Raw genomic sequence first — 25,663 nt, 5'->3', positions numbered from 1 at the left:
AGCAACATGAAATGTCCATGTGGAGTCTGGGCCTGCAGATGCTGCGAGGTGATTTATGAATATGCATGAGGTCATTATTTACTGATATACTTTACTGTTAGGACTAAAACCAATGAAATGAGAGGACCTCCCATGACAGGAGCTCACAGTTTGTACACTCCTGTCCTGCGTGGTTTGTTTCCAGGGTGTTTAAGTACCTTATAGGAGCTCCAATCATCCAATCATAAAACAAGGTGATGCCCCAAAGCTTGAACGCATTATGACTCTAAATTGCATATGAAAATGTAACTCATTGAGTGCCAGCCATTTCCCCCTCAGCTATATGCTGAGTGCCCCCGTTTTCGCTCATTTTTGCCTGATGTTCCAAGCCCCACAGAATATTCTTTTCTATGACTATTCAAACATCGATTGTGTTAAATGAAAGCTGAAGGCCTTGTCTTTCATTCGAAAAGAATAAGTGTGTTCCTGCCATTTTGTGTTCCGGAGTTATTGGCCGTTGAAGAGAAGCAGGTTCCAATGTCAGGTTTCCAAAAAACGCCTTTAGACGTGAATGGCACTCAAAGAGTTAATATCCTCAAATTCACATTTAAGATACTGCTAATGACATCCTATCTAAAAATTACAAATACATTTCCTTCAGATATATATATATATAAAGTCCTTGTTCTAATTGAAATGACCTTAAGATGACTTAGTCTGACTTTGTGCATGTTTGGTCTTTCTGTAGGCAAAATGGGGAAACAGAACAGCAAGCTGACCCCTGAAGTGATGGAGGACCTGGTGAGGAACACAGAGTTTAATGAACATGAGCTGAAGCAGTGGTACAAGGGTTTCCTGAAGGACTGTCCCACCGGTCGGCTCAACCTGGACGAGTTCCAGCAGCTCTATGTCAAGGTGAGACGCCGCCGATTCACCGTCATTAGATGGTTTACACTCACACACACACACACACAGCACAATACAGCATTCACACTCACACACACACTCACACGGACGGACGGCGTATCGCTTAATCAGTCTGACTAAAATCAATTCAAGCAGAAGACGTTCCGCCTTTAACGACGAGATTGGGCCCGGCTGGAGTGGCAGGAAGGAATATTAATAGTCCGCTGCATTTGGTGTCGATTATTAGCCGTGAATACATTTTGAATAGACGAAATCAATACGCTACAGTTGATATTAACAGGGTTAGGATGAAGATCAGGAGAATACATTCTGCCATGTTTCCATTTGCTACGTCTGTATCCAGGCGGAAAACCAAGATAGAGGCAGACAGAGCCACACCGATAGAGTTTAATCCATGGTTGATTAATCTTGATTTATAAACAGGCAGGACTAAAGTCACAGAAAATACGACATATATAATGCAAATGTTTCTACTTCAGTTCTTTGAATTCCAGATCGTTTTCATGGACGTGAACGAAAGTGTTGGGACTTAATATCGTAAATGCCTCCATGGCCAGCGGTTACGTGAGGTCGCGTTGAGGTCAAGGACTCTAAAATGTGTCTGCTGAGACGCGGCGATGAAGCGAAGACGAAAGCATCAGATGATAAATTCAAATGAAGATCACTTCTGCAGCCGACATTTTTACTATCGGGCCATTAATACTTTAGAAAATGGAACTGGAGAAATAACTCCTGGGTAATAAAAGAAACGCGGCGGCTCCGATGGAGGGACAGAAGCTGGAATGGATGGAATAAATCCGTTTGCATCACAACACGGCGGCAGCCGCACAAAGGGGGCAACACCGCTCAGATCCAAAGGGGTCTTTAGGCTTCTGTGTAAATCCTATCATTGATGCACGCTATTGCGTTTCTAGGCAACAGGGCATCGGTGATAGGGCTTTATTTAAATCCAGAGGGATGATAAGTGGAAAATTGGTCTGATTCGACCTCACATTAATAGGACAGATTGTTCCTGTGAAGAGTGACTCTGTGTCTCTGTAGCTGCTTCTCTTTGTGTGTGTGTGTGTGTGTGGGGGGGGGGGGGGTCATATGTTTAGTGGGAGGGAGAGCGAGACAGAACAGCTGAAAGCGAGTTACTGTGACGGGCAGCGATAGGATGCACATACTTTATTTATCGGTCGTTAGTTCGGATGCAGTCGTGTGAAATGCATGAAAATGTGTGCGTCACTGCCGTCTCTCCTCCTCAGTATTTGTATCAACCACATTTCACAGAAGCCCCACCGCCACCTAGCCTGGAAGCTAAATGCGGTGTTACCTCCACTTGGCTTGCTGCATGGACGCCACACGCCGCCTCGGGAGGAAATAGGCAGACGGTGCTCTCGCCCGTCCGTATCTTTCTTTTATTCTACATCTCTCAGCGCTTTGATTCTCCGAGCCTTTCGTGGAGGTAATCATCTTTCAGACTGTGACAAAGAAGTGTGAGGACAGGAAAACGATAAAGATGGGAGAGTGGAGAGGGAGGGGGGGGGGAGCCATGAAAGAACAGGAAGCGAGAAAAGAACCAAAGGGAGAGCGCAGGTGTCGCACGCTGTCTGGAAATAATAGGTGAGCGTGTCTCAGGGCAGTCTGCAGGGTCTCTTTGCATACTCTGCATTGTTAGCGCTGAGAGAGTCATTTGATCAGCGTCAGCGGTGTCATCAATTACGCTGTCCTGTAAGAGAACTCATTAAAAGTAACACATTTTAGATCATTCAAAGACGTTTCAAACACAAATTCTGAAATTCATCTTGATCTATTATTGTATTCAAAAGAATAATTAAATATGACGCCTACCGTTAATGTAAACTCTACTGAATAGCGGCAGCACCTTTTGTTTCTGTCTACATAAGTATGGTTTCATCTTATTGGGTACATTGACCTCCTGGTGATTCTGACTGACATTACCTAGACAGCCACGCGATACGTTTTTTTCAAGGGAGCTGGATTTTGTGAGAAAAGCGGGCGTGTCAGGTTTCCTGTTGAACTGCATCTCTTTGCAAGCTCATGCTTTCACTCTAACAGCGCTGAATGCCATCGTTAGAAACAGGGCAGGAAATGCAGGGGAGAATAAAACGAGTAATACTCGTGAGACTTCCTGCTGATGTACCTGTGTGATGACTAAGATGAATGAGCGGGACGACAAACTACAGCTGCGACGGTTGAATGTGAAGCGCCTGGACTCCTGTTCGTTTGAAATGTCTTCCAAACTGCTTCCGAGTCAACCTTCAAATATTACCGGTACGTAACCTGGATACAAAAGAAAGAAAGACCAGTCCTGGATTAGACTATTGGTGTCAAGAGATGAATTAATTACAGATCAGAGGACATCAATCTGCGACTTCAGTGTTCAATACCGGTCAGCGTCATTACACTGACCTCCTCCCACAGGTTTCTGTTCCCCAGTGGAGTCTCACGTTTTTAGTGGAACGGCCATATGTCAGACCGCGCTGTAAAAATGGAAGTGAGGCCTCCCTGACAATTCACACTCGAGCGTCTGCGTAGAGCAGCGTGTGAAATGTCTCATCCCTGACACACCCACCTCAGCGGGAGCCATTCGTAACAGGATAACGACACCCTGCGGTGTTGAGGCGATAGATTCTGTCACTGGATTCCTTGTCTTTTTGTTGTTGTTATTGATGCATGAAGAGGCAGCAGCCACACCAATCTACACAAATCTATAAAAAGAAGGAAGGCAGCGATCCGTGCACTTTCGGGGACGCGCTATTCCTTTGTTTAAAAGTTTACCGTATAACTTAAGTCCTGTTAGCCTGATTGCATGAGACGGGTCTGTGCCAGTGAGGGTCGATAAGGACATGATTGCTGGTCTCCTGCCATTTAGTGCACTGCTGATGTTACAGAGACGAGGTAGAGGTCAATATAATGGACTTCGTCATGGTTTGTGCTGCACGCAGCAATCCTCTGTGTCTTAGACTCATTCTGCTATTCCGTCTACGGAAATATGCACGAAGTAGCACAAAGTAGAACTACAGACAAAACATTCAGATTTTTTTTATCTTCGTATTTTGTGCTTGCAGCTACTTCGTGGCAAAAAAAAAATAATAGTAGTCTTATATTTCAAAGGTTGTTCAACATCATCATTTGGATGATTGTGAAAAAGATCTGACATTTCGAAATGAAAAATATAAACACTGAAGTCCTGGTTTGTTGCTTTAGAGTGAGACTGAAGGCAATATTGTGATGAACAATGCGCACACACACACACACACACACACAGAGATGCTGACCTGAATCCAGATGCACTGCTTGGATGAATTCCGCTCTGGTGCTTCTCGCTTACACCGCCCCAAGGCTTTTTCTCTTGGCGGGCGTGGCGTATTTGTGTGTGCATGTGAACTCTTGGTCATTCAAAAGCACTCACTGTGAGAGTCCCTAAAACCTCCCCAGACAGACACACAGACAGACAGACAGACAGCTGGTAGAATGATAGGAAGTCAAATGGAGCAACAAACGGACGCTGACATCATCTGATCGCAGCAGAGATAGAAATCCTGGTTGAGACAGTGGTTCTTAGCTTAGGTTTAGTTTTGTCTCCCACACAACCAGAGATAACAGGGAATGTATTCAAAAGGCAGAGGAAAATAGAAATAGAATATAATCCGCTGTTATTTATTGGGATGTGACTGAAAAGTCTCTGAGGCAAACCACGATGAAGCCGAATGAAAAACACTGGAGTTTAGAAAAAGCAAACAATAGCAAAACAGACAGATGATTTACTGTCTAAAATGTGATGTACTTTTAGTCGTTACTGAGTCGTTACCATGACGAGAAATCTCGAGAGGCATTTAAAAAAAAAACACAATTCAAACTATAAAAGCACTCGGAGCACAGACCTCCGCCGAGCAGCTCATTCCTCTCAAAGCTGGATCTACACCGTCCACATCATGATCTGGATCATCACCAAAAGGCTCTAAATTGTTCTTGGTATCTTTATACACCAACCATGAAAAGTAAAATTGAATCAGAGTTGATGCGTATTTTTAACTGATTTTTGAGAAAATGTAATCTAACTAATATTGATCCCGATATTATTTCAGATTTTACTGGCAGTTTTTCATGGTCAAGGAGACAAATTATTGAAGGTAATACTATAACGGGATTAACGGGATTTTTTTTTACAGCTTTATTTAAATTGTAATCGTGTGTTGAATTCTAGTTACTTTACGTTGCAGCAGCTCAAACTGGAACGGTACCGAACCCTTTTCACACCAGCAAATGGCAGCCTTTTATTTTCCTTGTAAGTGGCCCTTATAATGTTGCGTAACATCCATCTTCTCCTCTTCCCAGCCCCTCTCTCTCTCTCTCTCTCTCTCTCTCTCTCTTCATACATCATTGTCTTTGCCCACTTGCTCTCTTACCTCCCTTCTTTCTTTCCCAAGTAGCTGCAAAATACTAAAAATAGCTTTTCGTCATTTCGGGAGCTCTCATGCCACACACACACACACACACACGCACACACACACACACACACACACACGCAGACGTTCAGATGATACATTTAAGCTGCAGGAAGTAGTTAGCGTTCACTTGAAAACATCTCTTTTTTCCTTTTGCCCCTGTGGATTTTCAGAACAGAAAATTGGTGATGGTTTCCCACTAGCGTCACCGTTAGCGGACGAGGCGCATTCTAAATGAGCTTTAGGAGAGAAAGCAGAACTGAAGGAGCCAATCGGACGGGAGCAGGAACATCTTCAAAGCGCTTCTTATTAGGCCAGTTGACTGTTTTCAGCTGCTTTCTTTTCTACACCAACACAGTTGGTGTTGATTTTAATACGGACTGGAAATACAGTCAGTTTATATTGCATTTGTCAGAGTACCTTTTAAATAAGGAAGGCCTTGCAAACGATTTCCTCTGCCCAGCCTGTTGTGCTTTAGAGGAGGAGATTATTAGGTTAGAGCCGAGCTTACCCTTTCTGTCCCTCCTCCTTATCTTGTGTCCCATTTTTACTCTCTTGTCTTCGCTCTGCCATTTGCGGTCATTCTTATTTACTGATGTAATGGAAGTTTTGCCTAAAAGACAGGGGCTATAAATAGCATTTAATTGTAGGATAATTTAGACATAACAATCAGAAACAATTAAAAAAAAAAAACTTTATGTGAATGCTGGACATCGTAATGACACTTCAGACCTATAGATAAATTAAAAACCATTTAGCACTTTGTTTTAGGATGAACAAGACAAGGCATTTAAGATGTTTTGAGAGCTTATGCAGTAGATAAGATAGAAAGTCAATATTTTGGAGCTGTGTTGACCATAAACCAAAGTAACGGACACGGTATAGGATCAGAAGTCACAGGGTTCATCCTCTGCAGACAATGAATGCGTAAATGACCAAAACGAGGGCTCAACATCTCAAACCACGCAGGTAGAACACATCTGAGTATATCAATCCAAATTTAAATAGTGATCAACAAATGTATTTGTTGACAAATTGCCGTCATAAATGATTTATTATGCTTCATGTTTTTTCGTTATTGAAAGCGATCGAAAGGAAACGTGGTATTGATGACGCCGGACGGCAGGACGGGTTGGCTTTGTCACAATCGTTGCATTTACTGATGCGTTTACGCTGCGGATGTCGTGGCTGCCACAAATAAATGGTAGAAGTCCTTTTTTTTTTATTACACCCTGGAGGAGTTTGAAAAGAGAAGTGAGCATTTTGTAGCAAACCGAGTCGGTAACCCCTCGAGGAACCTCAAACATTCATCAGACGGGGGAAAGTGCTGATATATGTCAGGAATGGTCGACGAGAAAGGGAAAGGGTGGTGCTGTTCTGTGCACAACAAACTCACAGCGGATAAAACTACATGCTCGGACCTCTGGATATTCCTCTGTGGCTGATTTTAAAGCTTTGAGGAAGGCGCAGCATTACGAAAACAACACAGTCACGCATTGGGTGTTAAGTTCAAGGATTTCCACGGACTGTTAGAATCTACTCAGGATGATTAGGAAGCCATTTGATTGGATCCTGACTCCGAGCTGTGTTGTATGAGCCCAAACATTGTTTTTAATTTTTATTTAAGAATTATTTGGAATATGTAATTCATTTATGATCGACGTGTTTTAGTAGATTTTCAACTCGAGCTATTTTTGGGAAGAGCCCCGACATTGAAGATCCTCAACATCGATGTGAAGGCAGCAGGGAGTGCAAAGTCGTGTTTGCATGCGGATTCGTTCAGACGCAAACAGGAAGGATGCGTTTCTGCTCGAGGATGAACATCCAGGGTTGTCCGATGAGTCATGTGGAGCGCAGGCACAGTACGAAAGATGAAGGCAGAGAAACCGAGGGCGAGTCTGCGCGCTCTGATTCCTGTCGTGTGGTGTTCACACACTTCATCTCACTCCACTCTTTCCTTCTGCTCCCTCTTTCTTCCCTTTCTGGCCCGGAGAAGCTCGCAAGGCCGATTATGGGCTTTAAAAAAAAAAAAAGATGGCTTCAGACTGCTCAAGCTGCTGTGGATTTATCTTGCCAAGAACTTGGAGACGAGTCATTTTAGAGACACCTCTGGCGTGATGAAGCAAGCAAGTCCTATTTTTGAAATCCCCCCCCCCCCGTTCTGCTTCGGTTTGAAGCGCGTCAGGGTAGCCTTCAGGTCTGGCTCTCATACGTGGCAGCCAGAAGCGAGTCACGCTCTGCTTCTTGCCTTGCTTAGCTGCTTTTCTATACTTAATATTAGAAAGAGACAGAAAAATAACCTTTGCTAGAATGTGTTAGACGCGATATGAATATATGACCCATACAGGACGTGCGTTTAGCCGCTTTCAGCACCGGAATGGGCGGTTCCCGATCGAGGCCATTGATAGAGGATATCGTTTTGTATGCAGTCGGATTAATTTATCTCTCTTTGCAGTTTACTCCGCTCCTTCTCTCTTGCCATTCTCTCTGCAACGACGATAGCTTTTTCTCGTTAACCCCACGCAACAGCGCCATCTGCTGGTACGCTGACGTTCGAGCTCCTGATGCAGAGTCAGTGCGAACAGATGGGTGCTGAGTCTGTACCAAATTCCTCCTAAATCACGAGATAAACGATCGGCCGGTTGATTCATGGGACGAACAAACTAACAACATACATGTGACAAATGTTCATTATTATTACGCTTACCAACTTTGGGTTACGGTTTAACCAGAAGGCCTCTTTTCTTTGGAAGCCTATTGTCTCTCTCTCTCTCTCTCTCTCTCTCAAATACTGATCCCTCAAGTCCAAGGAATTTCATCGCCCTTGACCGTGAAGGTGTCTGACTAGACGGCCGCCACGTTTGACTTGTCGTAGATTGCGTCATGAATCTTGATGCGTTCAGGTCATCTTCTTGAAGTGACTGCTGGACTGGGAATAATGGCTCCCTGATACGTCTGTTCTGGGATGGATGACAAAGTGTCTGAAAGTTCCCCACATCCTGCGGTTACCTACATAAAAAAATCCAACGCTAACGCTAACTCATCTTGCTAAGTAGAAAGTACGTACTGTTTTATCGGTTTCCTTTAGTGGCAAACCGCTGCAACGATGTACATGAAAACATATTCCCCGTACGTCTTTCGGAGCAACAGGGACCTCTGATTATATTAGCCGTCATTTGGTGATGGAATCGTCATCAAGTTAGCTCAGTGTGTGTTTTTATTTATTTGTTTTTCTGGGGGAAGATTCCTTCGGGTAAACGGCTTCTTCCAACGGTTTTCGAAGATGAGATGATTCGCTAGTTAATGACGAAGAGCACATTTTATAATAACTTCCACATCGCTAATGGACGACTTGCTCGGTGGAGAATCGGCCCATGCTGATCAGCGCTCTGGCTGCGTGTCTGCTGCTTTTTTGGCATGTCACTGAGGGTTTATGTAAGAGCACATGCAGGCTCCATGTCTCTCTCTCTCTCTCCCTCTCTCACACACACACAGTAAATACCCCAGCAGTGGATTATGCATGTATTCCATCTTTCGCTCAGTGGGGAAGCGTAAGAGATTCGTCGATGAGGAGAAGCAAACAGCCGTACAGCCGAGGTCCCGCTAAGTGTGTCTCTCCAAAAATGTCTGTTAGCGAAGGGATGTGTGACCCGTAAGTCACGAGTCACCCAGCCCTCCGGTGCCACGGCGGGAGGAACAAGGAGCAGCTCGTCTTTGAGTGTGTGTCGCTGGCACGAAAACAGAGACCTGCGATTCTTTGAAGGGCAAATTACAGCCTCAGTCTGACCTCTACAACCCGCTGCACATCGTTGATACGAGGCCACGCCCGGAGGGCAGCAAGCGAGGAAGGACGACCTCCTGGGCTTCATGAAAGCTGAGCAGAAACTCGTACATTTTCATTCTGTTTTATTAAGCTGAATTCTATCCTCGCTGTTTGGGCACTCAGTGAGCAGCGAGGGGTTCATTTCTCTTTTGGCACCACTTGCAGGTAACGATAACATTTATCCACGAGTAAAAAATGATATTGAGCCATCCATATTCCTCAAATGAGCTCTGAGGCTCCCAGAAGTGTTTAGAGGTGTGTGTCTGTGTGTGTGTGTGTGTGTTTGGATAATGGAAGCAGCAATGAGAGGGAGACGCGACAGAGCAGCCCGAGGCTGGAGTCGTGGGGCGACGCCTTTTCTTCTGGAAACCGGGTCGACGGGAAGAGGTCCGTTTGGGCCAGCGCCAGGACTCGGGTGACAATAATCCAGTTTCGTGAAATCAGAAGCTTCTCAAACTGCGCCGGAACGCACACGCAGAAAATAAATCTTCGTTGCGTTTAAATCCTGACAGTCGGAGCCTCCTCCCTGGAGGCGTTTGATTTACAGGACGCCGAATCCGGAGCGGACGCCGCTCTCACCGAACTCTGAAGTTATCTTAACTTCATGCGACGCCTGCGACCGGCGAGCCCCCCCCCCCCGTTAGAGGAGAGCTACGATCTCGCCATCAGTCACCGTTCGCTTGGTGTGAAACGGCCTCGCTTGGGTGTGACTGGTGGGGGGGTGGGGGGTGGGGGGGGGTCAGCACCGGTGCCGGCCTGCAGGCTTTAATGCTCCCCTTTCCAGCATGCTGTGGGTCATCTCTGCGTGGAGCTTGCGTGTGTGTGTGTGTTTGCTAGAATGCGCCTCGCCACACACACACACACGCGCCCTCTGACGCAGGCAGCCAGCCAGCATTAGCCTTTATTGAGCCAGCTGTTCCTGCCCGCCTGGCGTTCTGCCTGTCCTTTGATGACCGATCCAAAAGAGCCGTATCAAACAGCCATAATGGCGCATGAGAGCCCATTTAGAAGAGGACTAAGACTTAACGGAAGCGTTAACGGCCTAATATCCACGGCTACGAAGGCGAGAAGCTGTGGTTTCATGTCGGCGCTGTCTGGGCGCCATCTAGTAAAGATTTTAAGTTTTTTTTAAACCTCGACAAGCTGCCGCTTGTTTCTGACACCTGACAAAGAAACTCAGAGGAGTCTCATCGCCATGTTTTACACAACAAAGTGTTTCATAACTTGCCAGATTGTCGGGGCGCCGCAGTGGCTTCCTCCGCCCATCGTCTCTCCTGCATCACTTCCCTCACACCTCCTCATGTCTCCATCACCCCCCCTCCCCCCGACTCAAAGCTCTTGCTTTAGGAAAGCCAAGTCACATGGATGCAGAGAATGTTCCTGTTACGTTCCTACATGGGGGCTTTCTCCCTCAAATTACTGAGTCTCCTCTGGAGCACAATGGCGGAGTAACCGTCACACGCCCGCTCACATTTTCTCTGCCACACCCATTTATTCTCCTTGTCCATCTTTCAGACTGCTTCATCTCATCTCTGTTAGATCACACTTGGAGTTTGCAACCAGAACTGCCTTTTGCTGTCCAAACCCGTCTTATTTATCATCCTCCTTATTCATTTTCTCTTTTTTCTTTTTTACCTCCCAACCACTGCGATCTCTCCCCACCATTAGGATTCACTGTCTCAATTGACCCCCCCCTCATCGTGTCTGCAGTCAGTTTGTTCTTGCCGGGGCGGCTCCTCTGAGGAGACACAAGGGCAGCATCCATGTCTTGTTATTCGTGTCTGCGTTGAGCAGAATGTCGCTCAGTATGCAGCGAAGGACGCGCTGGACAAGTCTGAACCGCGGAGGACGCCGTCGTCCTCATCAGCTTTACTGAATATTTCCACGTCTCATTTTTTGGATGTTTAAAAACGCTACTTGCTCGCTAACATGTTTGCCAAATAACTCGAAATGTGATGATTTCTGGCGGATTTTTCACAGCTTGTCTTCCCAAATAATAAAACAGTTTGTTGCTTGTTGTCATGTCCTCGGGGAGCCTCCCTCGGCTCAGATTACCGACAGAGTTTGTACCACGTAATATTTGTTATTCAATATCAGACGAAGCGGTAAAGAAAATGAATGAACGCATGAATGGATTAAAACGTTTGTGTCTCGTTTGTGTCTCGTTCCAGTTCTTCCCTTACGGCGACGCCTCCAAGTTCGCCCAGCACGCCTTTAGGACTTTTGACAAGAACGGCGACGGCACAATTGACTTCAGAGAGTTCATCTGCGCGTTGTCCATCACGTCACGGGGCAGCTTCGAGCAGAAACTCAACTGGGCCTTCAACATGTACGACCTGGACGGAGACGGCAAGATCACACGGGTGGAGATGCTGGAGATCATTGAGGTAGCGCGACGAGGACCAATAAGGCTCTCATGCCTGTAGACACACACACACACACACACACACACGTGTCCATCTTACAGGGGTTGCTTCGCTGTTCTAGGATGTTGTTGTCTCAGGATGGGCATGTCTGACTAACTTGTTTCCTCTCTCGCGTTGTATCCGCGCGTCACTCAGGAAGTAAGAAGAGAAGAAGTAAGCTGCTCCTCTCCCCTCTCTCTCTCCCCGCAGGCGATCTACAAGATGGTGGGCACTGTGATCATGATGAAAATGAACGAGGACGGCCTGACGCCCCAGCAGAGGGTGGACAAGATCTTCTCCAAGATGGACAAGAACAACGACGACCAGATCTCCCTGGAGGAGTTCAAAGAGGCGGCCAAGGGCGACCCGTCCATCGTATTGCTCCTGCAGTGTGACCTCCAGAAATAGGCCGGAGGGGCGAGCGGAGAGCTCCACCGGCCGCCACGGACTGCACAGAAAGAATTTCATGTTCCATTCGGTTTGCAGCTATTTCCACTGAAAAAGAAAAAAGAAAAAAGAAAAAAAAATGCTTGGACTACCTTTCAATGGATCTGCTTCTTGTGTTTGAAACACTCGTGTGCATGAGAATGTTATTTGCTATAAAAAAAAAAAAAGATTACACACAACATAAAACAGTGTGCTGGTGCAACACACACACACATATGTACACCTCGCACAGATAATATATAGATATAGAAATATATATATATTTAAATTATTCAAAGATCAACTGCCAAAATGTGAAGTGTGCAAATTACTCCATGCAGTCTCATCTTGCTTGCGCATCCGTGATGTGCCGCGTTAAATTTGCCGCTACTCTATTTATTGTTCCGAGTTTACCGATGCTAGCCGTACGTGTACCATAATACTCAGACACATTAATCCATCCATTTTTAGAAGAGATGGATTAGCATTTGTCCAACTCCTGCTTCCAAAAAACTTGCTTGTACTGTCAAAAAAAAAAAGAACGAAAATGTAAACGTAGTTAATTTGCATGCCTTTAGTTCTGCCTTAAAAAGCTCCTCGTTCCTGCATCCTGGAATTGCAGACAGAAAGCCTTATCCAAGCAGCGCGGTGACACTGGAGAGAAATGACGAGAAAACTTTTCTTTTCTTTTCTTTAATAGGGAGGAAAATTCCAATTAAGCAGGTCCTTTCTTGGTGTTGTTGTACGGGATGTGATTTTTGTGATCTGTCGAGATGTTTTCTTTTTTTTATTTGACTGCTTTAAATGTGGGAGCATGTTTCCTCAGATTAACTTCAGTATATGTCGCTAAAACCTAAAAAAAATCCCTGCATTCAAAACTCACAGTAAAACTGAACTCGGAGGAATCCACTGTTTAAATCCAGATATTAAAAGAGTATATATATATATATATAAAATAGAGATGCAAATAGACAGGAAGCAAGCGAAATCAAACATTTACATTCTGGTTTGCTGGAGAATGAGTGACACTTAGGTTAGCTGGAGTCAGATTAGATTAGATTAGAGTGAACTAAGCATTCATCTATAGCTAGAGTGCATTGTTATCAAACTGTCACCATCTCATCCACTTTTTGTTTCCCCCTTCCTGTTAGCCTGCAGGTTGCATATCAGTATGAATAATTCAATGAGGTTTCTAGAGTCTGAGCATTAGGGAGGAGAAGGAGTAAGACCCACGCAGCCTTTGAGCTTCCTTCATAGTCTTTTCCAGTGGAATTATACGACTGCCAGGAGTGAGAGGAGCAGGGAACGGCGTCTCCTGCCACGCTGTTACTAGTAGAAGACAACCCTCGTTGCAAAGCCATGTGTGTACTTAGATTGGACCGTTTGCCCTGCCTGTCAAAAGTATCGTCCTCTCAATCAGTATATCTTTTTGTACTTTTTTACTCCCTTCTCTCACATTGTACACGTTCCGATGCAAATGCCAAGTGTAGAGAAGTTCAGAGCGGTATACCTCTTGAAAAGGATTGGGAAGTTAACATGTCAGACCACCATTACGTTTCAATGAGTTTACCCGGGAGTGTCTGAAAGCACAGCAGACTCTTTCCAACCTGCATCGATGCTCCGTTGAGTCGAAAAGCCGCAGGACGTTACAGATGCGGCGTGTCATAACACACAGTCGCAATAAAGGCCCAGCGTTGACAGTCCCGTCGTCACGTCGCCCCCCCCAGATAAGATGAACTTCTTTACATCAACACCGTTGGCCAATGTTCCTGGTTCCAAGCCTGCTATTACTGTTACTGCTATCAACATACCAAATGTAAGCAAACGCAAACGTGTACGAGGATTCGTTTGTAGCATGTATTGTTGTCCCTGATGACATGGCTGCAGTACTCCCTGTGTTGTGATTTAATCTAATAAAAGGATCTTCTATGGGCTCTTCTCTGGTCTGTCAAACGAACATTTTATCCGTATAAGCTATCGATTTTACATGAGTTCACTCAGTTACATCAATACAGTTCAATTTTTAAAAAAAAGTTTATTTTACACAAATCATTCACTTCACATCGTTATCAATACTATTGTAAATCACAGCATCAATGACCAAGGTTGGATCTAAATAAGCCAAAGGAATAGAGGCAAAACAGCACTGAAAAACCATGTGCTCTGGGAGATTAAACATCTTTCCCAGGGCAAGTACTTTGACCAGTAAATATCTAATCCCTCATAAGACTTGATTCATGTCGAGGTGATTGAAAACCAGAATATCAGGATACGTCTGCCAATGAAGATCAAACCGAGAGTTGAATTTTGAGGAACATTTTAATAAATCAAAGTTACAAAACTGCTCCCTAGTTGCATTGAGTCGAACAAGTATGGTAATGGAAATCGGACAAACTCTTCAGATACGTAAGAGTATTGCACAGGAATAATAATAAAAAATAAAAATAGGGGGCATGGAAATGAAATGGGAAGTTGGAATTTTATTTTGGAGGGTCTGTGTTGATGCCGTATTTTTCTTTTAGTAGCTTCAACTGTTCCTCTTTCTTCTTTGTATCCATCTTCTGAAAAGCCTATTAAAAGACAAAAAGAAATCCATCTTAATCAACTTTTGACTGAATGTTACATATGTTACAATGTTAAATACCAAAACAAAATTTGTGTTTGACCTATAAGTGAAACACATTCCGTGAGTGCGCCGTAATACCGGCAATAGTAAAGCTCATACGTACTCTGTTTGCATTGTAGTAGAGGACAACCAGGTAGCGGTTGCAGACGTTGAAGCCAGACAGATGGTCGCAGGCGTTCTTGGCATCGAATATGTCTTCATAAACCACGTAGGCCGTTCCTCTTGATTCTGGTGTGTTCCCCCTGAGAAAAACGAAAGGAGGAAAGCGACAACGAATGAGTGTTTAAATTATTGTTAGAACAAGATGAACCATAAAGAAACATTTGTTAATTATCTGCTAGAATCTACTTCCCCCATATATTAACATAAACACGAATCAGCCATGATAGAATTGCCTGACAGGCACTGTGTAGGTCCTCTATAATTGAAAAACAATTGACATTTGACTCTTTCAAGTGATGATTATTGCATAGCTGATCCTACAGCGATATTTAATGAAACAATGACTACTTCCTCTGGTAGATTTTTATCACCGTAAATGCCACAGGGATGTGAATGTGCATGATATGTGTTTATAACACTCACGTTCTGATTTGACGTATTGGCCCATATTTGCCAAAGATGTCATACATTTCCTCTGCTGTGATCTTGTAAGGAAGATTCCTGATGTATAATATTCTGTTCACCTCTGGAGGTAATCGTATCTGCAGCATACAAAAGACAAACATTAACATCTTGACAGATAACAAGACAGTGCAAGGCTTTAGAAACTTTACCAGCAATGCACAGGCATGCATTCAGTCCTCCTTTTAACAGCGAAAAACAAAATCATAAAATCCCGTCAGTTACACCGGGGTAAAAATGTCCTTCGATTAATGTACACGGCCAGTTCTAGTTATTCGATGTATAACAGCGTCCCAGAGAACATACAGCCCTCCTAAAAACATGTATTAGTTACATCAATCAAATTAGAACAGTGGAGAGCAATATAGCTAAACATGGCTAACTATCAGATTATCAACCGATGGCCCTGATGAGAAAATGTCACCTATCAACGCGTTTGTAATAATTTGTCAGACCACAAGATCCTACCCAAGCTGCCTTCTACTTGTGACGTACCGTTACAATAAACGACTGAAACGCTGTTAGGTTCAGGCCGTGTGATTGTTTTCAACTTCTTAGCATGCTTAGCGGCTAACCGTATGCTAAACTCAAATCATGCCACGTCCAAAGCTCATAAATTAACGTTATATCCATTATAGGATATAAAGCATTCAAATCAAATCACCAATCAATTCGTTCAGACTTACATTAGCGCGTTTCGCTGCTTGCATAGCCATGGTCGAGTATTTATGTGTAATTTGCACCGCTTAAAAACAAACACGCAGTTTCGCTCTCGAGTTTAAAATGGCGGCTGGCGATGAGTGACGACTGACTTCCTGTTTCCGGGTAAACAACTTCACGTATTATGACGCTGCTGCCCTCCATCGGAAGAAGACTTTACTACAGGCAAACGCAACCATCAGACATTAATCAAATGTATTCTCTTGTGATACGTTAGCAGGCAAGGCATAAATTATTAAAACTCATTAAAGCTCTCCGCATATTGGCATAAAATCTCACTGAGTGACTTTATTTATCATAAAATATGCATTCGGTTCCAAACCCTCAATATTTTCTCTGAAGATGACTTATTAATTTCATTGTTATTTATTTATACTGTGTTTTGAAAATTTTACCTGCAGAACGACATTTCAACAAATAAACAGTAAACATACTGTTCATGTTAACAACCAGGTGCTCTGTGATTGGAAAAACTACATCAGTTTAAAATGGTACTTTAGCTCCCCCTAGTGATTTGACTAATGCAAAGGTTGGATGGATCAGATCGAAAATAATTTAACAAAAATGACAAGGTAGTTTTGATCAAAAGGATCAATTATTTACATCTCATAATATTACATAATTTCATGTGGGACGCACCACCCCGTTTGCGCAATACTTAATACTGTTAAGAAGAACAACTTGAACAAAAAATATGAAAATATGCTTTCTGTGTAAGACAAGATCAAATGGCGTTCAATTAAATCATTGCCGGGTTAAAGTCTCCTGGTGCAGTGAACAGATTTAATTTGATGGTGGGGGGGGGGTGGGGTGAACAGGAAATCTTACAGGACATTATTTGTTCTCTATGTGAATTATTGCCGTTCCTGTGTGTCGTGACTGAAAGGTAACATTATCTAAGATGGATGCCGTGTAATAAAAATAATAATAATACGTATGTCAGTTCCGGGTTACGGACAAAAAATGGGGGGAAATGTGAGGAGATTTTTGAAGTTGGCCTTTCGTCGTAAGTGATACTAACGCGTCGGTTTGCTGTGGAGATTGTTTGAACTGAATATAACAACCACTTAAAATAGTTTCACGAGCAGTCGAGCGGCTCATTTGTGACAATATTGTTCACCTGAAGAAAGAGTTGCGTGTTTTATATTTAAAGTAACGCGTCGCGCCGCTGCGGCGGGTTTGACGTCACGAGGCCGACATTGATGAAGTTAGCTTGCGGTTTTCACCTTGAGTTGAAGACTCGGCAGAATTTCTGGTAATAATGTGAGTAAATGTTCGCGAACGGTGTCTAGTATGGTACGTAAATGTAAACTTCATGAGAGTCGTTGCATTACTAAATCAGCCTTTTATTCAGCACCTGTAATGTAATTCGCCAATAATGAATATGCTAATGTTTTTTTTTGGAATATTAGCTATGCTAACGCTACATATAAATATAACGTCGGTTAGCATCAAAACCCAAACCTTTGTTGTCCTTAAGTTTTAATTAAGTAGTAATAGAAAAAATAGATTCAACCGAATCGTAAATTTCAAACTTTTTTGAGTCTAAATTATTGACTTGATAGCATTGATTAAGTGATTACACCAATTTTATTTTACAACTTTTCATAAATGTTGGGCCTCAGCGGTCAAGTCCAGATTATAAAATTAATTTCATATAATTGATTTCATTAGCTTTAGCATGTGATCTAAATAATAATTGCTTGTTATTAATCAAATATAATGTGAAACAAGAGACAATATTGAGGGAGCTCTAACTGAGATAGCTCAGTGTCCTCACACATAAAATCAATAATCCCGTTCTGGATTGACCCACATATTATTCATCTTTATCCACAACAGAAATTACTGTTGAGGAAAATTCTGTGTAAATAGAGCAAAAGCAACAAATTAAACTGTTGTTAAAATTCTGTTGTGAATTTTTTTCAAGAGACGAGAAGTATTTTGTGAAAGCAAACGTATTTATGCTTCAAATGTGCAGTATGTAATTTCTTTTTTTCGCAGTATGTAATTTCTGTTGCTGAGAATTCTTTTAATTAAAACCAAAGACATAAAGATGATGTAAATGTATTGAAGTCGCACATGATCATGGGACTTGTTGCCCTAATTTAAAAGCTGTTAATGGTTTTTAAAATCTTAACTCGTGAATGAACGGAAGTGTCTGTGCGCCATTACCTTGAATAAATACATAATGTATTGTGATTACTACTATTGCTCGGTATGTAATTGAATGCGATTTTTTTTTAAGTGTCAATGTCTTTAACCTTTATTTTGGGCTTGTGTTTTTTAGATTTCCACTGCACATACTAAAGTAAGAGTTGTGCTCCATCTCCGGTAGAGCATCAAAGATCAAAAAAAGTGAGTATTTTGGAAGATAATTAAATTTTCTCACATACTGTATCCAATTTTATGAGAAGAAAAAAAAAAAGAAAATCAGTGTTTTGGTGTTTCATACTGCAGCTGTAAAGATGAATAATACATTTTAATTACCTGGACATTAATCTGCAACTTTCTGCAGGATTATCAGTTTATTTTTAGACTCCATTATTACTGACATTGCTGACAAGTAGGCACACTTAATGCACAAATAATGTCATGTGAAATTGGACAGGTTGCACAACAATAAGTGCATTTACAGGCAAAATGTGAGTCTCTCACTCTGTAGATGGGAAGGGTAGAGTTATGGGAGATTTAAATTTCAGGAAGTGATAAATGCTTTCTTTTCCTAAAGTGGATGCAATGCTAAATATATCTGTTTTACATGATAGTACACCAAGTTTTGCAGGTTCTGGAGTGTTGCTTGGAAAAAGAAATATCTCTCTGAGATTATACAGGCTGCATGTTTTCATATGGACATAATCAGCAGATTAATCAGTAATGCAAAGTGTTATATTCAGCCAAAAATCATTTCCTGTTCTCTTACATGCAGGTGAAACAAGAATTATGGGTGTCAGGGTCTTTGTGTTTAATTTATCTTTTCTGTCTGTTATGTGCTTCTACATTTAACAGATTTCATCCGGTACTCACATAGCTGTTTAATAAATGGTGATAAGGCACGACTATCTGGAACTCATGAAACGAACAGAATGTCATCAATCAAAGGACTCCCTACACGAGGATCAGATGTAACAATTCTGATAACAAAGGTCCACTTGCATCCTCTTTGTGTGTTTGTGGAGTTCTGGGGAAAGTTTAGCGAGTTTAGAACAGCAGATTATGAGTGCCTGGCCAAGGAGATTCAGTTTCCTGGAAACACATTTAGGGAGAATGAAGGAAGTCCTGGTGACAAGTGCTTGGTTCAAATAGACGGCACTTGGCACAGATCTCGTATCGTCTCGAGAAATGGCTCAAAGTACATTGTGTTTCTCATTGACAAAGGAATGTCGTACAGCATTTCAACAAGTAACGTGGCATGGGGTAAGCAGGAGCACTTCTCCGTGCCACCTGAAGTTGAACATTGTGTGCTAGCCAACGTGTTGCCATCCTCACCAGAGAACAGATGGTCTCCAGTGGCTTTCGAATTCCTGAAATCCCTGTCTGGAAAGTCTGTGAGGGCACAGGTGCAAGATGTACTAGTTCAGCAAGGAACATTTGTCCTGCAGATTCATTGCATCTCCAAACAAATGTATGAGATGGGAATGGCTAAGAAACTGTCTCCAGACATATTCCAGTACTTTGTTCACTTATCCAATACTGGAGTTGAAGTCTCTCCAGAGACTCCGCAGGTCTCAAAAGGAGCAAGCGAATTGCTGCGCAAAGACAAGCTCTTCATGTACCCAGAACTGTCAGAAGGAACAGTCGAGACCGTCATAGTCACAGAAGTGACAACTCCACAGCGGATTTTTTGCCAATTGAAGGTGTTTTCAAAAGAGCTGAAGAAACTCACAGCACAAATTACAAAGAGGTATGAGGGCAGAACATTCAGCTGCAATATAAGTGCAGAGATGATTGGGGGCCCATGTGCTGCAAAAGGAAGGGATGGCAAATGGTACCGCTCGATTCTTCAACAGGTATTCTCTACCTGCGGTGTGGTTGAAGTGCTGAATGTTGACTATGGAACAAAAGAGTTTGTTCACATGGCGAATGTAAGACCACTGGATGCAGAGTTCTTCAGGATGCCTGTTGTTACTTACATCTGCTCTCTTTACGGAATCACTGAAAAGGGAGTTGGATGGACAAACAACCAGGTGGAAGATCTCATGACCCTTCTTCTACACAAAACCGTGATTGTAAGATTTGAGTACCAAAGCATCTCTGAGGGTGTTCACTATGTCACACTCTATGGAGATGAAAATGCAAACATAAACAGCATTTTTAGTTCCCAGGAACGTTGTTTGCTGGATTATGAGAAAACGCTCGATGATTATGTCTTCCAGAGCTCTGCGTGCGGCCACAATACTGCGGCGCAGCAGGAAAGAAACCCTGCGAAATGTTTCTCTCATGTTGAGGCTGCTGAGGATAAAGTACAAAAGGCAAGCGTGGAGAAGCTCCCAGTTGAAGAAATGTCTCTCAGCTCCTCACATGTGGCAGTTGTTCAGCATGTAACTGACCCGTCAGAGTTTTGGATTCAAACACAAAACTATGCAAATGAGTTTGATGAACTGATGGAAGGCATCAACCATCTGTGCAAAAATGCATCGAATACAGATGTGCTGAATCCAACTGTCGGGTTTTACTGTGTGGCCAAGGCTGGAGATGATGACTTTTACAGAGCAACTGTGGCCGAAGTTACTGAAACAAAAGTCAAGGTGTTCTTTGTTGATTATGGAAACACAGACGTGGCTGACAGGTGCGACATCAGGACCCTCCCCGACAAGTTCAAAAAGCTGCCATGCCTTGCTGTGAAATGCACCCTGGCTGGTGTCAGGCCAAAAGATGGGAGATGGAGCCAAAGTTCCTGTGAATATTTCAACAAAGCAGTCACAGATAAAATGCTAAATGTACACGTGACCGCAAAATACGAGGAGAGCTACGATGTCCAACTTTTGGACCCCAAAGCGGCGGGAGAAAAAGATCTTGGCGCACTGATGTGTAGCTGTGGCCTTGCTCAAAGGGCTGAGACGCAGAGACAATCCAAAACCGAAATGACCATGCAACCTGCTGTTCTTTGTAACAAGCAACTTCCAGAGACCAGAGTCTCCGGTGCATTCAGGAACAGTGACAGGCTTTTCCAGCCTTTAAACACTTCTGGGGATCAGGGAAGCATTTCTTCATTCAAGGAGCACATGTTCACCATTGGAAGCGTCCTTGATGTCACTGTGTCCTGCATCGAAAGCCCAAATAACTTTTGGTGCCAGCTAGTTCAAAGCGCACGGCACTTGAAAATGCTCCAGCATAACTTGCAGATTCATTATGAAAACAGTCAGTTTGAGCCTCTTGATGGAACATCTTGTGTTGCTCTCCATCCCCACAATGGAATGTGGTATAGGGGCCTTGTTACTCACAAACATGAAACGCATCACGTTGATGTGTTGTTTGTTGACTACGGCCAAACGGAGAGAGTCTCCTGCTGTGACCTCAGAAGGATCTGTCCGGAATTCTTAACTCTGCGTGGCCAAGCTTTTCGATGCAGTCTCTTAAATCCTGCTGATGCCACATCTGCCACGAATAAATGGAATGAAGACGCAATAGCGAAATTCCATAGCTTTGTGGACACAGCTACATCCAAGTGTGTAGTTTTGAAGTGCACCGTATATGCCATTGTGTACAGTGAGCAGAAGATTGTCTTCAACATTGTGGCTCTTGAAACTCCCTTTGAAAGTGTCGCCCACAGTATGGTGAATCTCTTCAAAGCTTCATCGCCCGTGACAGACACAGAGCCAACTTTCCACCTGGACACATACTATTACTCACCACACAATGTAAAAGTTGGAACGGGTGAAGAAGTCCTAGTGACGTGTGTGAACGGCATCCATCAGTTCTACTGCCAGCTTGAGAGAAATGCTGATGTGATTGAAGATCTCAACAAAAAAGTGAGCAGTATCTGCAATAAACTAACGAATGCACAGATTCCGACGGTCTTTGGAACTTTGTGCTTTGCGAAGTACACAGATGGGCAGTGGTACAGAGGAAGGATCATGACCACAAAACCAGTCATAAAAGTTCACTTTGTGGATTATGGTGACATAATTGAGGTGGAAAAATCCAACTTGCTCCCAATTCCCAAAGAGGCTAATGACATAATGTCTGTGCCTGTACAAGCAGTTGTGTGCAGTCTTTCTGATATCCCCACGGATGTTTGCAGTGAAGCGGACCACTGGTTTGAGAGGAACGCAACAGAGTGCAAATTTCATGCGCTTATAGTGGCCCGAGAAGATGATGGCAAACTGGAGGTTGAGCTGTATCGTGGTAAAATGCAGATGAATTCAAAGCTGAAGAAGACGTTTCAGATTGAGATGCTAAGAAAAGAACAGATTCCTCACCGGGATGAGACGGTGTTCGAGGCTTGTGCGAGTCATGTAGCTCGAAAAGTTGCCCTAAAACAAACAACAGACACAAAAGATGACAATCAAACCTTCATGATGAACATTTCTGATCCAAAGCCTGCATGTGCAATTAGGGATCCTGGCTTGTCTATGCAAACTGCAGCAAAGCCTTTGAGCCATGTTGATGAAAAACGTCATAAGGTAAAAGCTGCTCCATTACAGCTCTACAAACCTCCACAGCAAAGGCAGCCATGTGAAAGGACATCAGATAATCAGAAAAATGGTTCTGAGGTAGCTTCTAATATCAAACCAAGAGAAGAGTGTCTTTCCAGAGAAACTACAGAGCTTGTTAACACAAAGTCATCTGGGAGAGAATCTCATGCAAAAACCGAAGCTGCAAATCTCCCTAAACTTGTAGATCTACCCTCAAAATGCATCACGTCAGGTATGGAAGCAGATGTCTATATCTCACACTGGAACAGCCCTTTGAGTTTCTATGTGCAGCTTGTTGGAGAAGAGGATGAGCTATTCTCTCTGGCGGACAAGCTCAATGAACCCCAATCCATCCCCCAAACTGTCAACATCACAGATGTGCAGCCAGGTGACCTCGTTCAAGCAGTGTTTCCAGATGATTCCTTGTGGTACCGAGCCTTTGTAAAAGAAATCCACAGTAACGAGATGGTGCTTGTTGAGTTTGTTGATTTTGGAAATGCAACAATGCTCCCAATTGCTAAGATCGCCCGCCTTGATAAATATTTTCTGGAACTTTCTGCATACAGCACACATTGTATGCTGATCAATGCTGCAGCTCTCGGAATGAAGGAAGATTCTGATTTAAAAGTGATGTCATCTGTTAAGGAAGACACCAATTGGAATGGAGAAAATGGCGTCAAGTGCCAATTTGTCAAGCAGTCAGGATCCGCCTGGGAAGTCTCACTTGACGATGGAGTATCTACTAGATGTGCAACTGATGTTAACATCAATGCAGGGAAAGTTGAACAAGCGAAAGAAAAGCCTGGCCAGACCTCTGATGCCAGACAAATGTCAGAAAACCCACAAGAGTCCGCAAAGAACGCCTCCCCTCATTGTTACAACAAGCAAGAGCTTCTAGAGGGGCAAAAATTAGAAGTCTGCATCACTGCTGTAAATGATACTCTGACGTTTTGGTGTCAGCCTGTGGACTCAGAGTTTCTAAAGTTAACATCATTTGTCTCACAAGTTGGGGATGCAAATCACAAATGTGTTGATCCAGACACTCTAACCCCTGGCAGCCCATGCATCGCTCCTTTTTCAGACGATCATTCTTGGCGCCGTGCAGAGGTCATTCAAAACGATGGAGGCAAGCTGTCGGTTCGCTTTGTAGACTATGGACACGTCACCCAAGTCAGTGTTGCAGATGTGATGGAAATGCCCACCCACTTGATGGAATCCCCTCCAAAGGCCATTTTGTGCGAGCTCCAAGGCTTTGGTGATACTTGCGGATCCTGGGACAGCGGTGCGGTAGATAAGCTTTCAGGGCTGATGATGGACAGGGTGTTAGAACTGACTGTCACTGGAGTAACAATGGAAGAAGGACACCTCAAATGCTTTGTGCACATGGAACTGGAGGGCCAGGTAATCAATGAGGCCATGAAAACCTGGTGGAAGAGCTCCGTGACAGATGTCCGACCTGGTGTAGTTGGCCCAACCACTTCTTACGAACCAGCTCTACAATGCCACTCAACTATGCAAGACAAAGCACCGCCGAAAGACCAACTGGAGGTTGCTGAAAGTCCTGAAACTGGGACTGCTGTTGCTTGCTTTCAGCCTTGGAGAGATCACAGTGACAAGCAGAGTGATAGTGATGATGATGTTGACCTTGATACGGAGGTTCCAGAGCTAGCAAGTAGTAATGACTCTCAACATTATGCTTCCGAGTCTAGTGTGGAATTCCCAGAAGAAAAGAGGGATCAGATCGATTTAGGAGAAGGTATGATCCCTGAAATTCAGCCACCGAGAATGCGAGAGATGTCAAATAACACGGATCCCAAAGATGTGAACATTGGCCCCCCTGTGGTGGTCTATGGTGATGGCGAGTTGGAAGAATCCATGCTCCTTCCACTTGAGAAGAAAGGTGGCGCCGTGAGCTGTGATGAGGTTGAGTTGGAAACTGATGGAGGCACTGAGGAGGAGGAGGAGGGAGATTCAGTGATGGAGACACTGGGGCCGGATCCCTTAAGCTCTCTATTGGATGAGAGTCTTGCTGAGCCTCTGCTCGGGGAGGTACCTACCGACAGTGTGGGAAGCGGCTGTGACATCACTCATTTGGTTGGTAAGCAACACATTAATTAGTCCTTCCTAACCCAAATCAGTTGGTTCAACATGGTCAGTGACTGCAACGTTTTGGTTTTCCTTTCCTTTATCAGATCCAAATAAACAAAGAGACGTCGAAAGCGAGGAAACCATCGCTGAGGAGAATCATCCTGGCAGTGCCTCATCAGCGGAAATGGTGGGTGTTTCAGTGGCTTTGAAGAACAAGCACATGGACAAATGCTACCATTGATATTAGTGTAAAGGGGTACATGCATCAGTGGGTGTTATATTCTTAAGGTTTCCCATGAAGAGGATTGTTCCAGTGTTGTTTCCAAAGAATTAAAGCAGGTACAAAATGTTTTATTGTTATTAAACCGGGTACAAAACGGCACAAGAATAATCAGGTTGAATTCATGCATTCATCGACGGGTTTTTAAGTTGCTTGCAGTTTAAACATATGTTGTTTTTATGGTTTTTAAGAGACATTTGGGTGGAAACAAACCCTTACAAGGAAACCATTTCATCAGCTCTTCAGTTTTATTTGTGTGTTTTGTCATCTTTCAGATTCAGACTGAACTGGAGCTTTCCTCCTGTAAACATCCTGCCTTTGGTGAGGGTTCTAATTCTAGCCACACACACACACACACTCATAAAGCATAGGCTCACACTAAATGATCTGAAAATAGGATCAAATCGAACGAAAGCTCTCCCATTAGTGTGAAACACGCTATAATCTCCAATTAACTGTAAAGAAATGACAGAAACTGCTTCATATTTAATAAATTAAAGCACTTTGTGTCAGCAAATATAGTCCTGCAGGTGGAGCTGTGTGTTCTGAAGTCAGTAAATGTCTTCGTAGAGTCTCTGCCGGAGAAGGACGTTGATGCCGCAGACGTTGTCCCAGAGGAAGAGGTGCCACAGGTTGAAGTACACAAATACTGTATTTTGGATAGTGTTTTCTG

The 25,663-nt window shown here is 43.4% G+C and overlaps 3 protein-coding genes across 3 annotated transcripts; 2 read left to right on the top strand and 1 right to left on the bottom strand.

Annotated features, from left to right (window-relative positions):
- The first annotated feature begins 732 nt into the window (after positions 1-732).
- vsnl1a (visinin-like 1a) lies at positions 733-12,200 on the top strand. The gene is made up of 3 exons (XM_068753503.1): positions 733-894; positions 11,355-11,570; positions 11,799-12,200. Exons 1-3 carry the CDS (start codon positions 733-735, stop codon positions 11,994-11,996), a joined length of 576 nt encoding a protein of 191 aa, XP_068609604.1. The 3' UTR covers positions 11,997-12,200.
- A 1,829-nt stretch (positions 12,201-14,029) lies between these two features.
- On the bottom strand, positions 14,030-16,076 carry sf3b6 (splicing factor 3b, subunit 6). Its single transcript, XM_068753819.1, has 4 exons — positions 15,951-16,076; positions 15,226-15,344; positions 14,744-14,882; positions 14,030-14,584 (listed from the first exon to the last, which is right to left on the bottom strand). Exons 1-4 carry the CDS (start codon positions 15,978-15,980, stop codon positions 14,495-14,497), a joined length of 378 nt encoding a protein of 125 aa, XP_068609920.1. The 5' UTR covers positions 15,981-16,076; the 3' UTR covers positions 14,030-14,494.
- Positions 16,077-19,070: 2,994 nt separating this feature from the next.
- tdrd6 (tudor domain containing 6) lies at positions 19,071-24,951 on the top strand. The gene is made up of 2 exons (XM_068754073.1): positions 19,071-24,720; positions 24,815-24,951. Exons 1-2 carry the CDS (start codon positions 19,071-19,073, stop codon positions 24,949-24,951), a joined length of 5,787 nt encoding a protein of 1,928 aa, XP_068610174.1.
- The last annotated feature ends 712 nt before the right edge of the window (positions 24,952-25,663 follow it).

The sequence above is a fragment of the Brachionichthys hirsutus genome, chromosome 20, assembly GCF_040956055.1.
Source record: "Brachionichthys hirsutus isolate HB-005 chromosome 20, CSIRO-AGI_Bhir_v1, whole genome shotgun sequence".
In the NCBI taxonomy this organism is placed as follows: Eukaryota; Metazoa; Chordata; class Actinopteri; order Lophiiformes; family Brachionichthyidae; genus Brachionichthys; species Brachionichthys hirsutus.
The sequence above is the reverse complement of the archived record's forward strand: the minus strand, read 5'-3'. Positions and strand labels throughout refer to the sequence as shown.

Coding starts and splice junctions, on each gene's coding strand:
- tdrd6 (XM_068754073.1), top strand. CDS start 19,071: ATGTCATCAATCAAAGGACTCCCTACACGAGGATCAGATGTAACAATT. Junction 24,721..24,814: donor TGACATCACTCATTTGGTTG/GTAAGCAACACA, acceptor TTCCTTTATCAG/ATCCAAATAAACAAAGAGAC.
- vsnl1a (XM_068753503.1), top strand. CDS start 733: ATGGGGAAACAGAACAGCAAGCTGACCCCTGAAGTGATGGAGGACCTG. Junction 895..11,354: donor TCCAGCAGCTCTATGTCAAG/GTGAGACGCCGC, acceptor GTCTCGTTCCAG/TTCTTCCCTTACGGCGACGC. Junction 11,571..11,798: donor AGATGCTGGAGATCATTGAG/GTAGCGCGACGA, acceptor CTCTCCCCGCAG/GCGATCTACAAGATGGTGGG.
- sf3b6 (XM_068753819.1), bottom strand. CDS start 15,980: ATGGCTATGCAAGCAGCGAAACGCGCTAAT. Junction 14,883..15,225: donor CCAATACGTCAAATCAGAAC/GTGAGTGTTATA, acceptor CGTTTTTCTCAG/GGGGAACACACCAGAATCAA. Junction 14,585..14,743: donor TCTACTACAATGCAAACAGA/GTACGTATGAGC, acceptor GTCTTTTAATAG/GCTTTTCAGAAGATGGATAC.